Source organism: Saccoglossus kowalevskii, chromosome 1 (assembly GCF_978046115.1).
Source record: "Saccoglossus kowalevskii chromosome 1, keSacKowa6.1, whole genome shotgun sequence".
Classification (NCBI taxonomy): domain Eukaryota; kingdom Metazoa; phylum Hemichordata; class Enteropneusta; family Harrimaniidae; genus Saccoglossus; species Saccoglossus kowalevskii.
Genome location: NC_140641.1, coordinates 9,806,662 through 9,822,471, shown reverse-complemented (window position 1 = coordinate 9,822,471; position 15,810 = coordinate 9,806,662). Strand labels below are relative to the sequence as shown.

The 15,810-nt window shown below is 35.0% G+C and overlaps 1 protein-coding gene across 1 annotated transcript in view; it reads right to left on the bottom strand.

The window, feature by feature from the left end:
* LOC100375584 (low-density lipoprotein receptor-related protein 4-like) overlaps nucleotides 1-15,810 on the bottom strand; it is a 94,673-nt gene that overhangs the window by 19,962 nt on the left and 58,901 nt on the right. Inside the window, exons 3-17 of the mRNA XM_078011326.2 lie at nucleotides 11,656-11,886; nucleotides 10,954-11,070; nucleotides 9,404-9,526; nucleotides 8,644-8,769; nucleotides 8,220-8,336; nucleotides 6,926-7,042; nucleotides 6,418-6,558; nucleotides 5,757-5,882; nucleotides 4,782-5,012; nucleotides 3,986-4,142; nucleotides 3,311-3,528; nucleotides 2,781-2,957; nucleotides 1,533-1,658; nucleotides 966-1,174; nucleotides 281-468 (exon numbers count right to left, since the gene is read on the bottom strand). Of these exons, the coding sequence (XP_077867452.1) occupies nucleotides 281-468; nucleotides 966-1,174; nucleotides 1,533-1,658; nucleotides 2,781-2,957; nucleotides 3,311-3,528; nucleotides 3,986-4,142; nucleotides 4,782-5,012; nucleotides 5,757-5,882; nucleotides 6,418-6,558; nucleotides 6,926-7,042; nucleotides 8,220-8,336; nucleotides 8,644-8,769; nucleotides 9,404-9,526; nucleotides 10,954-11,070; nucleotides 11,656-11,886 (2,404 nt within the window). The remainder of the gene's footprint in view (nucleotides 1-280; nucleotides 469-965; nucleotides 1,175-1,532; nucleotides 1,659-2,780; nucleotides 2,958-3,310; nucleotides 3,529-3,985; nucleotides 4,143-4,781; nucleotides 5,013-5,756; nucleotides 5,883-6,417; nucleotides 6,559-6,925; nucleotides 7,043-8,219; nucleotides 8,337-8,643; nucleotides 8,770-9,403; nucleotides 9,527-10,953; nucleotides 11,071-11,655; nucleotides 11,887-15,810) is intronic.

Genomic DNA, 15,810 nt, shown 5'->3' with positions numbered 1-15,810 from the left:
AGTGAGGTACATGCAATACAATATGTTCAATTGTGCCAACAAAAACAAGAGAAGATATCATAGTAGAAAAAACAAAAGTATTAAAAACATGCTTTACAAATACATCACTGTTTCATTCGCAGACTCATACCACTTATTTGCATTGTTTTGTTTTTTATAAATGTACTTTTTTTTTTCTAAGTTTATTGTCTTGCATCTTGTAAAATGAAATTTTCATCAGATTACCAGAGCCTCTAAATCACACTAAATGCACACCCTTGTTTTATACATCTCAACTTACCCTCTAATTGGATCCACGATGATATCTCTTGGTCTATCAAGATTTTCCCAGATCAACACTTTTCTCATTGAACCATCTAAGTTTGAAACCTCTATTCTATCTGTTCCAGCATCAGTCCAGTAGATCTTCTTTGTAATCCAATCTATAGCAATGCCAGCTGGACTCTCCATACTGGTGGCAACAACAACCTGGTGAAATTAAAAGTTAAGTATATGCATCTTGTGGTCATTTGTGGGAATTATATAAATTTTAAGGAATTATCATGTTTTTATAGTTTTAAAAGTGTTACATAATTAATAATATAGACTACGATTCATTTTTTAAAAAAAAAATATGAAGTATTTTATTTTGAGAAAAAATACAAATGCAAAAAGGGCATTTGGAACTACTTTCATAATAAATAAATAAATAAATAAATAAATAAATAAATAAATAAATAAATAAATAAATAATATTTATATTTTGAACGAAATGTAACGACGAATCATTTTTACCATAAGGGACTATTAGTAAATTACATGAAATTTTTAATATGAAAATTAGTTCAATAACCATCCTTTTCTATCAAGATTTTGTGAGCAAAAATTCAAGAAAATCTGTATTGTCTTCCATTTCTCTTTTAAAAAGACAATTAAACTAAAAGATGGCATAAACACATTGACAGTGTATATCAGCATATACTTACCTCCTGTTCACTGCCATCCCATTTGGCTCTATTAATTGTGTTTAATGTGACATCCGTCCAATAGATATGTTCACCAGTCCTCTCCCAGTCCAATGCTACAGCGCTATGTAAATCACGTAACGGTATAACTACGTCAGACGACTCTTCCGTATCAAGTGATATTCGTCGGACATCAGTCCTCCTTGCAAACACCAGAAAAAGTTCTAGTTCTGGAAAAAGACAAATATTGAGGAAATGTGTAAATATAAATTTAAATTATTATGATTATTTGAAACTTATATATAGCGCCATAATTGCAGAATATCTTCAGTTTCTTCTTATATACAGACAATCAATTTATTTCATGTCAAATTGTATAGGATGGGTTTGAAGTATTAGTAATGAGACAGAGGCAGATGTGTTCTGACCACACTGGAGCAGTTCTTTTTAAAAAAAAATAAGATTGCAAATTTAATCATGCAGGTCTGTCCTGATCTGTATTTAAATGTAAAACATGTTGCCAGCGTAAAAAACATAATGGTTACAATAATTCTTGACGAAATTGAATAAAACAAAAAAAATTCTTACTTTCTGAACATGTCTTGTTATTTTCTAACATCTTAAATCCTGTAGGACATGCACAGGAATAGGATATCATGTTGGGCAGACAGAGGTGACTACAGCCGCCATTATCATTACCACAACGATTTATAGCTGAGAAAAGAAAAACACTAAATATTTAGAATATTCAAGAAACAAGATGCACCTCGACGAGAGAAAACTTAATGAATATTCATGAGTTAATGAATATTCATGAGTCAATGAATAATTGTTGCAGTTTGGATTTGGCATATAAAACTTTATATCATAGTCATTGAAAATGACACAATCCCTGTTAAATTAAGTTCTCTTTGTGCTCGTCATATTAAAGCGGAGGGGTTGTCGTGAGCGTGTCCTTGAAACTTGAGTTCCAAGTGACGTATACAACAGATTGTTTATTTACATCAAAACACGTGTTTCGTGAAGTAGTAATATGGCCAAAAATAAAAACAGCCGTTATTTGGCCATCTTTGATCTGATTATGAAACACACTGATATGTATGATGTATTTGCCAAATACGAATGCAAATGGTACATAAATTGTGGAAATATAGTAGTAAGGCAAAAAGTCAGATGGCTGTCAATCGGCCATCCTTGACCAGATTTTGAAACAAATTGTCATGGACATGCATCCGAACATGTATGAAGTACATGTATGTGCCAAATTTGAATGAAAACTGACAGAGCACGTCCAAGATACCGCATAAAAAAAACACACGATGCCTGCCAGTCGACTATCTTTGATCCAATTGCAAAATAAATCGTCATGGACATGTATCCTAACATGTATAATCTATGTACCAAGTTTGAATGAAAACTGACAAAGCATGTCCAAAATACAACATTTTCAAAAAAAAAGATGGCTGCCAGTCAGCCATTTTAAATCGAATCGCTAAACCACTGCATGTGCATATGTCCTATATAAGGTACTAGGCACATGTAAAGAATGAACAGAATCGGTCCACATGATTCTGAAATACGACTCTGGACAGACTGACGCACGGACGGATAGACTCAGGAACTCACCGACGGTCAGGGACATATATCCTAACATGTATGATCACATGACAAGCCAGCTGCCAAATATGGTCGTTAACTGCCATACTGCATCCTGGGATTTAATTGACCCCCGAGCTACATAGAGATTTAGGAACTTACTGGTACCTGCAGGCTGCCTCTGTGGATGGAAATTGTGAATTAATGACCCCCTAGCTGCATAGAGATTTAGGGACTTACCTGCAGGTTGCCTCTGTGGATGGAATGTGTGAATGTCCATTGGAAAATGAAGTCTTGAGTGAATCGTCTCAACATCATTACCAGTGAATTTATTTGCACTGTTAATACTCTTAGTATGCCAGTCAGTCCAATAAATGTAATCTTCAAATAGTGTGATAGCAAATGGGTGTGGCAGACCTGGTAATAAAAGAAGCCAATATTTAGATCAGGATTATGTTCATTATATTTGTCTTTGAGGTGGATGGTGAACTAAAGCTCAAAATCTATTACTGAGTGGATGATTACATCAAAGACACAAATTCAAGAATTGAGTAGACACTGACTGAGTAGGGAGGCACCACTGACACTGACACTGACTGGAGCTAGGGAATTCAATACTGCCTCTGAAGTGTGGAGCACCTGGTTCAAAGAAAAGGTGCACCACATGAAGGTGAAATAATACAAGAGGTGGAACACCTCAGAAAAAACACATAGGACACCATGTGGTAGTCATAAGATTATGTATTCATAGTTACTGCACTTGCACATACCTTGACTGATGACAGCTCGTCTGTTTCTACCATCCAGAGTCGAACTTTCAATGACATGGTGTTTAGCATCCACCCAGTACAGTCTATACCCAGCATAATCAATTGTTAATCCATTGGGCCAGTATAAATTTGTATCTGCAATTACACTACGACTTGTTCCATCCATTGCTGCACATTCTATTTTGGGTGTGTTCCCCCAATCTGTCCAATACATCGTACTTGAAATAAACAAAATGATAATTAGTATATTAACAGACAAGTAAAAGAATAAATCAATTACACACAAAGAATCTGCAGAATTTTCTTCAACAAAATGGTTTCCGATGCACTTGGCAATGTGTACCATTATGCTAGATATTAGTGATGGGTGACAAGCTTGTCTATTCCACTCATGATAAAATATTCCAGTCGTCCTCTGTTATAATCTGCTGCACATTACAACAAGAATACTGTGATTTTTGTACATGCACGTGAGGACAGGAAAATCACACAGACTGCATTACCTGCACAGATATACCACACATTCATATTATTTTCCGATGTGATTTACCTTTCCTTTCAATTGTGGGATCGTATACTATACTGTATTGAATGCGTTTTGATAATACTAAACCCTCAGAGTTATTTTTATTAACTTTCCGATAGGCATTCATCATAGACAATAATTGAACTCACCCTTCACCTGGATGCAGTGCAATGGCTCTGGGTTTTTCTAAATTCTGCCAAATAATCACTTTTCTGTAACCTCCTTCTAATGTTGCTACTTCTATTCTAGAAGTTCCAGAGTCTGTCCAGTACAGCTTATCATTGACCCAATCTATGGCAATGCCACCTGCACACAAATGACAAAAGTGACCGATGAGTAAATAAAAATCTCTGAAATCGAAGTCATCATTTTAAAGTTTGAAATTGTCCCATTCGCACGGTTTCATTGAAGCTGACCATCTATGCATGGGCATGCCAAGGAGCTAGATCCATACTGTAACAACAAAAACTCAATCTATTTCTAATTTAAACCAATTGATATTTTTGTCTTGTACCACATTATAGCTTAAATGATAAAAACATCCCACTTCACATTTGATTTCCTATGGAAATACATCAGAGCATGTGTACCAGTGTGTTTGATTTTATTGACAGTGAATATAGGTTTATAGTGCCTATTATATTTTGCCAAGGTATAATAGCTGGTAGAGATGACTGTTTAATAATAAAAAAATTAAAATCATCTCAACTAATTTTGGAAAATATATGAAAATTTTATGCAATCATATAAATTTGCTAGGAAATGCAATTTTTCCCAATTTCTGCAAACATTTTTTCCAGTCAATCTCTCCATCAAATGATAATTCAATAGAAGTGACAACAGTTAATAAAATAATCTTTCATAATAAAACTTGGCAGCCTTAGTACCATTTGGTTTTAGAATGATGAAGTTTCCAACAAGATGATGATATTGTTAGCTACTCACCTGGACTTTCAAGTCCTGTACCTATCACATCCAAAGAAGCACTACCATTAAGATATGCTCGCTTAATAACGTCCAATGAGACATCTGACCAAAATACTAATTGTTTTTGAGAATGAAAGTCTAAAGCTATGGCATTTTCTAATCCACCAAGTATAGAGGTATAGTCTGATTTATCTGGCATCACACGCCGTATATCAATCCTGTTCGCAAATAATAGGTAAGGTTCTGGACCTAAAAAAGGATGAAACCAGAAACGATATAATAAAACAGCAGATTGTATTTAATATGTTTATAATCAGATTAATATCAGTTGTAGATAATATACAATATTATAAGGTTATTACAAGGATACCGTAAAGTATGCACGAAGACTGTACAGCGATAGTATCTGCTGACGAGGAGGTCAATGCAATTGCATACTGTCTGAGTGCATAATTGAGGTATTCTTGTAATAACCTTATTATTATACATCTTTTCCTCCCAATATTACATGGGAAAAAGTTTAGAGCAGAATCAGCAAACTTCTTTGTGTGGAGTCCGGTCAAACGGTCAAACCCTAGTGGCAGCCATGTTTGTTTTTATTATTAGAGGATGCTTATGTGCGTAATTATTCCATATTTGGTTTTTGGATTTCCTAATATGGTAGGATGAAAATATCCCGTAAAATACTGCAAAATTACTGCACGCTGTAACTTTAAGGTAAGGGTGACAGATATATAATAATAATATATATATAATATTGCATGTCATTTTAGATGTCACTTAAGAAGCAGTCAAATTCACAAAATAGCCCAATTTTTTGAGTGAAAATTGAAAAATGACTAAAATTTTGTCTGTAGGCTCCAAAATTAGGGTTCATTTCCAGAAATATTGAAGAATATAAAAAAAAATAGATGGACAAATTTGGGCGAGAAAGTCTGTTGGGAAAATCGTTAATTTGTTTCTTTAAAGTGCCAACTATATTTATATACAAACCTAATGCCTTGCATCCCTTCTTATCTGGCTTGAGTTCATAACCTTTAACACATGAGCATTTGAATGAACCAATAGTATTCACACAAACCTGACTGCATATGCCATCAATATTGCACTCGTTTACGTCTGAGAATAATAATAACAAAAAAATAATACAATATTACGGCAAGTGTAACGTCAACTATATGTAATTTAAAATATTATATAGATGATATGTAACAGCAAGATATAAAGTGTGTTCAGTTTACAAAAGTTTTTGGTGTCTAATAAACATACATAATATGGTGTGAAATGTACATTGTAAGTGATACTTCTACTGTCTTCCTTTTGGATGGTTATTTTTTGTTTTATTATTAAAAACTAAGTGAAAATTAGGGTTCCTCAAAATTCTGCTATACATACAAAACCTGTTTTGTTTTTCAAACACACAATTAAATTTGATAGAAGTTCCTGACTGGCAACTTACGAGCCAAACAATTAAAGTTTGACTTAGCTCTGTATCTGAATGAATTAATACACAATTAGTACACTCCTATACCTCACATATTACCATCTCATGAATACATAATAGCAATAGCTCTTCTGCAGATTACACCAATTTCAGTAGATGTACATGTAACATTACTATTTCTCTGTTAAATTTTCACCTTGGTATACTTACCTTGACAGTCTTTAAGGTTGGATGATAAAACATAGCCTTCATGACACGAGCACTGGACACCAGGAAATAAATCAATACACTTATGCATACACCCACCATTTTGTGATGCACAAAATTCCACAGCGGGTCTGTCATCATAAACTATCAAGTGAAACCAAATTATATTTTAGTTAACTCTAGTAGCGTATGTTTACCATAATGATTATTAGCATATTAAATTATTTAATAGTTTATCCACGATATGAAGAATTGACATTTTCTATAAATACTGTGAAATACTTTATTTTAGCTGGAATTAATTTTCACTGCAAAGATTTTTAGGGTATTTTGAATGGAATTTATTTTCACTGATTTCTGACAAGTTGAATGTAAAATATGGGAAAAAGGGTATATTGGCTGGATTTTCACTGAAAATTAATTTTAAGCGAAGATAAAGTATTTTACAGTATCACACGATGTATTGAATGCAACAACTTTAGTTGCTATGGTGATAGATTTTGCGACTTACTACATCGTCTTTCATCACTCCCATCACCACAATCATCTCGTCTATTGCACATTTTTTGTTTTCCGATGCATTTTTGATTATCACACTGATACTGATCATCAGAACATGCCATTAAACCTAGAGAAAATAAACATAGTAAAACCATTAAAACTTTGCCCATCCCAGAATAAATCAAAACATGCTATTAAAACCGAGAGAGAAAAAAACATAGTAAAATCATTAAGCTTTGCCAATTCCTAAATAAATATAAGCATATCATGGCATGGACACATTTCCCGTTCAATAACAAACAATACCGAAATGTGTCAGCTATTTTTAACCAGCAAATGCATGTCAAAAACATGGCTCTGGAACAGTATTCATTAATACAAAAATGTTGGCCATTTTGAATGAGAGGGCGAGAACAAAATGATGTGTGATGTACTGTACATATAACTTAATTCAGTGGAAACATTTTCACATTTTGTAAAATCCTTTTGAACCACACAGACAGTTACAGACATTGCTTTTAATTTTGTTTCCAAAGTGTTTGTTTATTTTTATCAATACTTTATGTGGAGAGGAGCACAATAGCCTTTTTAAAACGTTGAGTGGAAACCCCGGAAAACACTAAACCAGTTGAAAAACACTAAACCTATTGAAAAAGACTAAACCTGTTGAAAAAGACTAAACCTGTTGAAAAAACACTAAACCCTTCGTAAAGGGCGAATTATGGATATACCATGATCGTTCAGTTGAGTATTTATGAAAAGAAAGCTAAAGAAAAATCCCTTTATGATCGAGGCCAGGGCCGCAGCTGATTTGGCAGCAGGACGCCCTCTATGTTAGATACTAGTATATCGCGCCCCAAACCAAACATTTTATTTTATTTATTTATATATTTACAAATTATGAACACAGCAATTGGCATATTTTTAGATTTGAAATTCCTAAAACTACATGTCAAATTCAGTCCTTGTTGTAGATAAACATCGTGCACAACATCGTGACATGTCAGAGGAAATATTTAACAATACATCAAACTTAATAGTTTAGATTACATTGAGGGCGCCCTTGTGAAATCAGCTGCCGTCGTGGGTTCTGTTTCATGTTTTCGCTTTCTTTTAATCAAATATTCACTGGACGATTATGGTACACCCATAATACACCCTTTACCTCGGGTTTAGTGTTTTTATTGTCAGGTTTAGTGTTTTTCGACAGGTTTAGTGTTTTTCGACAGGTTTAGTGTTTTCCGGGGTTTCCACTCAACGTTTTTAAAAACTACATTAGCAGTGTAAATGTGCTGTGAACGTACCACAGTCAGCTTCGTCACTGTTATCCTGACAGTCTAGTTCACCATCACACCTCCATGCTATACGAATACATCTACCCGAGTCACATCTAAACTGATCTGATGAACAACTAGGAGTAGCTGTGAAAAAATAGCAATCCAACATTATCATGTAGTCAGTGAGATACCAAGTTATTTTTTTAAAATATTAATTCAAAGTTAAATTTAAATACCATAAATGCATATGTGAAATTCACTTATAACCACCTTTAAGTACTACAAGAAGTGTATATAGAAACTATAAATGTAAATAATTCATCAGAGCAAAAAGGAGTTTTAAAAAAAACTATGTCCCGATAGTCATAGTTTCTACATATACCATTTAAGGTTCTCCTAAAGAGTTAGAGAGCTGGCAGAAAAATTAATTTGATTACAACAGTTAACTTACGACAGTTTGTTTCATCAGCATGGTCATCACAGTCATAGTCACCATCACAAACCCATGCTGTCACTATACACTGACCACTGTTACATCTAAATTCATTATCTCTGCATGGTTGTCGTGTTCTAGATTCTGTGAAAAGAAAACAGAACACTCAGTATTTAAATTTACATCACTTTAAAACACATGCTTAATTATTATATTTCAACTGACAAATTGAGTATATGAAGAAATGATGGCCTCAACGCAAAGAATCAAGAACTGCTTATAGCCACACTATGAATAAAACCTCCCACTGACCCTTGTGAGTATAATGATCAAGGGCTCATCCGAAATATTATCCAACACCATTTTGAAATCAACTTAAGAAGCACCCTCAAAAATACATGTTAATTTGCCTTGATTGATTACAACAATGAAACAATATATTGACTAAAAAGAATACAATTGCGTATTGTATGAAGAAATTAATGTCCCAATGTAAAATGTAATTTTTAGCAAAACAAGCTGTGAAAAATTATTTTTTTCCTGGCAAGCTCATTATAAATTATCTTGTAAAAACTTTATTCAAATTCAAAGCGATACAGTAATTTTACCAAATTTGTATGCACACTGCATGACAACGGTAGCACTTTAAGCTTTGTATCGTGGACAACAACTTTGAGACAAACTGTATGTGCAAGAGTTGATAAAGCAAACAATATTGTTGCCACAGATATTTAATTTCCAAAGTAGTTCCCTAAACTAAAACCATAAACCGACTTACGACAATCAATTTCATCACTAAGGTCACCACAGTCATCTTCGCCATCACACTCATAGGATTTAAGTATACAGCGACCGTATGAACACATAAACTGGTCTGTCTCACAGGTTGATGTGTGAGTAGCTGTCAAAAGAAAATCCCATTAGAAAATCACATGACTGACCTACATTTTTTATTCTCTGGGGCGGAGCTAAATCACAGAATGTTTTACATGTATGTTGCTAAGATATGCACCACTGTACAATGTACTTCTATGGGCTCTGTGCGAAACACCAGTCGAAGAGCCGGTGAAAACGGCATAAACTCAACCATGTGATAATTATGAGCAACCAAACTAATATATGCGCAGCGGACGTTGACAGCATTCTGTCTGAGTGCATACTTTGAAGTATCCTCGTAATAACCCATTCCTTCTAAGGATACATTATGGGAATACCGAAATCCAAAAAGTTTAAAACAGAATCAACATAAATCTTTGTGTGAAGTCAAAGTCGGTCAAACCCTGGTGGCAGCCATGTTTGTTTTTATTATTAGAGCACACTTACGCGCATAATCATTCCATATTTGGATTTTGCATTTCTTTATATAGCAGGATCAAAATACCCCGTGAAACACTGCAAAATTACGTCACGCTGTAACTTATGGCGTTACAGTGACAGATGTATAATAGTTGTTTAGATTTCAGAATAGATGCAACAATGTGAGCACTGGCAATGTTTTGATACGTTATTTGATTTTATTTATATTTGATAATAGAGAAATCTGAATGAGGTTACACAAACTTAAAAAGATACAGCAAAGAAGTTCAGAAAGATTCTGGAAAACTTTACATTATGGGAGTAAGGAAGAAATCCAAACTACAGCTGCATTTCCGACTTAGCCACTACATGACCTTTTTTCACAACTGTGTAATTTTATACGTAAAAGCTTATAAACTTCTTTCTCTTTTAAGTAACATAAAAAGTTTCTTTCAGGTAAGAAAAACTTTTGAAATAAACTACAATCAAACTACACGTACAATACAATAATAGACTTCAAATAAACAACAACTAAATCACACTGAAAATATAGCACAACAATACCTTAATAATTAATTATTATCATCTTTTCTTTTCTTATTTTGTAGGCTTTCTGTATGTATTTTAATAACCTCAGTAGACATTGTTTGTTAGTTGTGTTTAAAATGTGTATAAATTTATCTTTGTTGTTGTAATTTTTGAAATTTGGATTGGAGAATAGACTATATAAATCTTGTCTATTTTTCTGTATAGAGATCACACTCAGTAATGAAATGAATTTCATCCTCAATCACGTTACATTTGTCACATTTCCTGTCCTGAATTTTTGTTTTTGGTTTTGTGTGTCTACCCACTTTTATGTACAGTTGGTGGCAGCTAATTTTAAATTTGCTCATTGTTTGAACCGCTTGCCCATCAGTTAAAATAATATTCCTGTTTAATGTATTTTTTGAATAAACTGTAAGTCCTCAGTTTAGATTCTGTTCTTTGCAGGTCTATGTCTATGTATATTGTGTACAGGAATTAACTTACGACAGTTGAATTCATCTGAGCCGTCCATACAGTCCTGATCACCATCGCATCTCCACACTGCTGTTATACAGTTGCCATCAGTACAGGTAAATTCGGTTTCTGAACATGTATGATGAACTAAAAAATAACAATTTCATTCATAATTTCTTTTTTCTATTTATTAACATTTTGACGAAAACGTCAGAAAAAGGTTGCACAGCTGAAACAACTCACCACATGTAATTTACATACACACAAATTACCAATAATGCAATTTAAAATAATCTAAAAGGCTTTACCAGTAAAACATGAACAATAAACTTAAATTATTTGCTAGAAAGTTATTTTCCAAAAGATTACAATAAAATGTTAATAAATGATTTTTATAACAGGTGACACTGACAGGAAGAATTTATTGGAAGGGTATTCCAAGTATAAAAGATCCTGTTGAAAATTGACAGCCTAAATGATTCGTAACATGATGCAATTTAATATGAAATATACCAATAGATTTGGATAGTACGTATCTACATCTTCAGACACATTCAAGGTGGAGCATTGATTTAAATTATATGCATTGAATTATATGTTTCAATATCAATATCTCAATTCAAGTAAATTATTACTTGCCACCATACCAAATAAATTATTATTTAAAATAAAGCAAACCGTAAAATAAATTTGCAAAAATTGATATTAAATTTTCATAAATAAAGAACATACCACAAATTTCATCAGAGCCGTCCCCACAGTCATCATCTCCGTCACAATGCCAACGTTTTCGGATACAGTTATTATTGGCACAACGAAATTCACTTTCAGAGCAGTTTCTGGGTGGGCAACCGAACTCATCTGATGCATCATTACAGTCGTTATCGGAGTCACAGACCCAACTAGCTCTTATGCATTTGCCATTGTGACAGGTGAATTCATCTTTAGAGCAGGTGGGAAGAGCTGTCAAACCAAACAAGTATAGTTATAAATTATCCCTATCTACATATCCAATGCAAAGGACAATCATTAAATATTCACTGGACCAAAACTTCTCTGATGAAAATAGTTGAACACCCCTGAAAGTACTATTGGCCATTACAAATAAATCTTTCTGTTTGAGATTTGTATATGTTCTTCTAAACATCAAATTGTTCAGGATTTCCAGTTGCAAAATTCAGGAAATTAATTGTCCAATTGCATTTCTTTATATATTCAAGCAATTAACATACAGAACAACTTATGAAACAAGAGAAATTCTGAAAAAAAACAAGTCATTGTCAATGACACGTCCCCGTTCCGTTTATATTTGAGTGACATATACATTCAAAGCAGATCATGACCGAAATGCACCTGCATAATGTACAACACATTGTGCTAAATCTGAACAAAATCCATCCATGCATGACTGAGATCCGGTTCTGGAATTGTGAAAATACGTGATTTTGATGCATTTTCGGCCTTAAAATGGCCATCATTCCGCTATTGTTAAGCAGATCATGAAACAAATGCACATATCTATTTGTGACATGATGTACCATGTGTGTGTGAAGTTTGAACTTGATCAATCCAGACATGTCTTGGATACGGATACGGATCCAGAACTGAATTCTTTAACAAAATGGCCGCCAGTCGGCCATTTCGAACTTGATCCGAAAAAAAAAAGACGTGCATCAAGGTCCTATTATGTTTAATGTATGTACCAAATTTGAACAAAATCCATCCATGCATAACTGAGATACGGGTCCGGAATGGTGAAAATGTGCGATTTCAATGCATTTTCGGCCTTAAAGCGGCCCCCATTTGGCTATCGTTAATGAGATCATGAAACAAATGCACATACATATTTGTGACATGATGTACCTTGTGTGTGTGAAGTTTGAACTTGATCAATCCAGACATGTCTCGGATACGGATCCAGAACTGAATTCTTTAAAACAAAATGGCCGCCAGTCGACTATTTCGAACTTGATCCGAAAAAAAAATGACGTGCATCAAGGTCCTATTATGTTTAATGTATGTACCAAATTTGAATGAAATCCGTCCATGCATAACTGAGATCCGGGTCCAGAATGGTGAAAATGTGCGATTTCAATGCATTTTCGGCCTTAAAGCGGCCGCCATTTGACTATCGTTAATGAGATCATGAAACAAATGCACATACATATTTGTGACATGATGTACCTTGTGTGTGTGAAGTTTGAACTCGATCAATCCAAGCATGTCTCAGATACGGATCCAGAACTGAATTCTTTAAAACAAAATGGCCGCCAGTCGGCCATTTCGAACCCGATCCAAAAAAAAAAATGACGTGCATCAAGGTCCTATTATGTTTAATGTATGTACCAAATTTGAACAAAATCCATCCATGCATAACTGAGATCCGGGTCCGGAATGGTGAAAATGTGCGATTTTGATGCATTTTCGGCCTTAAAATGGCCGCTATTCAGCTATCGTTAATCGGATCATGAAAAAAATGCATGTGCATATGTCCCATATAATGTGTGATGTATGAGTGAAGTTTGAACTTAATCGGTCCATGCATGTTCGAGATACAGGTGATCACGGACGGACGGACGGACGGACGGACGGACGGACGGACACAGGGCAAAACACAAGTCCCCGTTTTCGGACTGCGTTCGAACGGGGACTAATAATTATAAATTACATTTGAGTTTATAGTTTTTATGAAAAGAAATTTATCACAATGTGTGTAAAAATGATTTATCTTTTGTTTTCCATTGAAATCCCAAATCCATTCATTCCATACTAAACCTGCAATGTGCCTTTAATGCAGCACCATGTCCATAAAAACAAAAGCACCGGAACATGCACAAAAGCAGACACAGTCATTCATCCGTCAATATTTATGTGTTTACCATGGAGAATTAATGAAAGATTTTATGAGATGAAGACAGGTCAGTTGTTTGAGTTATGATCTGAAGAGTGTTGTCCAAAACAAGTCATGGTTCAGTGTATTTGCACCAAAATAACAACTGTCTTTGAGATGCACAGGTGTTTTTGTCTCCAACATGTGCCAGTTGCTCTCTCTTACACATCAAAGATTATTCCTGTTTTGAAACAAATATTGACTTATACATGTGGATGTGTCATGCCGGCAGGTGACATTTGATGGTTGGGATATCATATGGATTGTGTGAACTCTGATCATGTGTCTTTGAAGCAAAGCACTTAACACTGTACTCTCACAACCTATGTAGATACCCGAGTATCCAGTCAAAAGCAAATTAAAAACATGCATATATTGTTATGTAATGAAATATCCAACATTAAATGCAAATAAACACATAAATCTGGCTCAAATTTCTTCAGATCAACTCATTTTTGAGTCATGTTACCTGTGTGTTCCCAAGTACAGTATAACTTAATACCTGTAACACACATTTGTGCATTAATCGCATTTGCATCATGTCCTCCACCTGATATTATATCACATATTGACATCATGCAAGCATCATATAAAGAAACAAAAATGTGCGACCCCAATGCGAAAAATGCGAGAACCAAATGGCAGAATCCATGGCAGTCATAGTTAGCTATGTCATGCAATGGTTAGGGATGATCTCAACCATGGTTTACCATGGACTATCATGGTTGGCTATCACATGCAATGGTCAGGGATGATCTCAACCATGGTTTACCATGGACTATCATGGTTGGCTATCACATGCAATGGTCAGGTATGATCTCAACCATGGTTTACCATGGACTATCATGGTTGGCTATCACATGCAATGGTCAGGGATGATCTCAACCATGTTTACAATGGACTATCATGGTTGGCTATCACATGCAATGGTCAGGGATGATCTCAACCATGGTTTACCATGGACTATCATGGTTGGCTATCACATGCAATGGTCAGGGATGATCTCAACCATGGTTTACAATGGACTATCATGGTTGGCTATCACATGCAATGGTCAGGGATGATCTCAACCATGTTTACAATGGACTATCATGGTTGGCTATCACATGCAATGGTCAGGGATGATCTCAACCATGTTTACAATGGACTATCATGGTTGGCTATCACATGCAATGGTCAGGGATGATCTCAACCATGGTTTACCATGGACTATCATGGTTGGCTATCACATGCAATGGTCAGGGATGATCTCAACCATGGTTTACAATGGACTATCATGGTTGGCTATCACATGCAATGGTCAGGGATGATCTCAACCATGGTTTACCATGGACTATCATGGTTGGCTATCACATGCAATGGTCAGGGATGATCTCAACCATGGTTTACCATGGACTATCATGGTTGGCTATCACATGCAATGGTCAGGGATGATCTCAACTATGGTTTACCATGGACTATCATGGTTGGCTATCACATGCAATGGTCAGGGATGATCTCAACCATGGTTTACCATGGACTATCATGGCTGGCTATCACATGCAATGGTCAGGGATGATCTCAACCATGGTTTACCATGGACTATCATGGTTGGCTATCACATGCAATGGTCAGGGATGATCTCAACCATGGTTTACCATGGACTATCATGGTTGGCTATCACATGCAATGGTCAGGGATGATCTCAACCATGTTTACAATGGACTATCATGGTTGGCTATCACATGCAATGGTCAGGGATGATCTCAACCATGTTTACAATGGACTATCATGGTTGGCTATCACATGCAATGGTCAGGGATGATCTCAACCATGTTTACAATGGACTATCATGGTTGGCTATCACATGCAATGGTCAGGGATGATCTCAACCATGTTTACAATGGACTATCATGGTTGGCTATCACATGCAATGGTCAGGGATGATCTCAACCATGTTTACAATGGACTATCATGGTTGGCTATCACATGCAATGGACAGGGATGATCTCAACCAT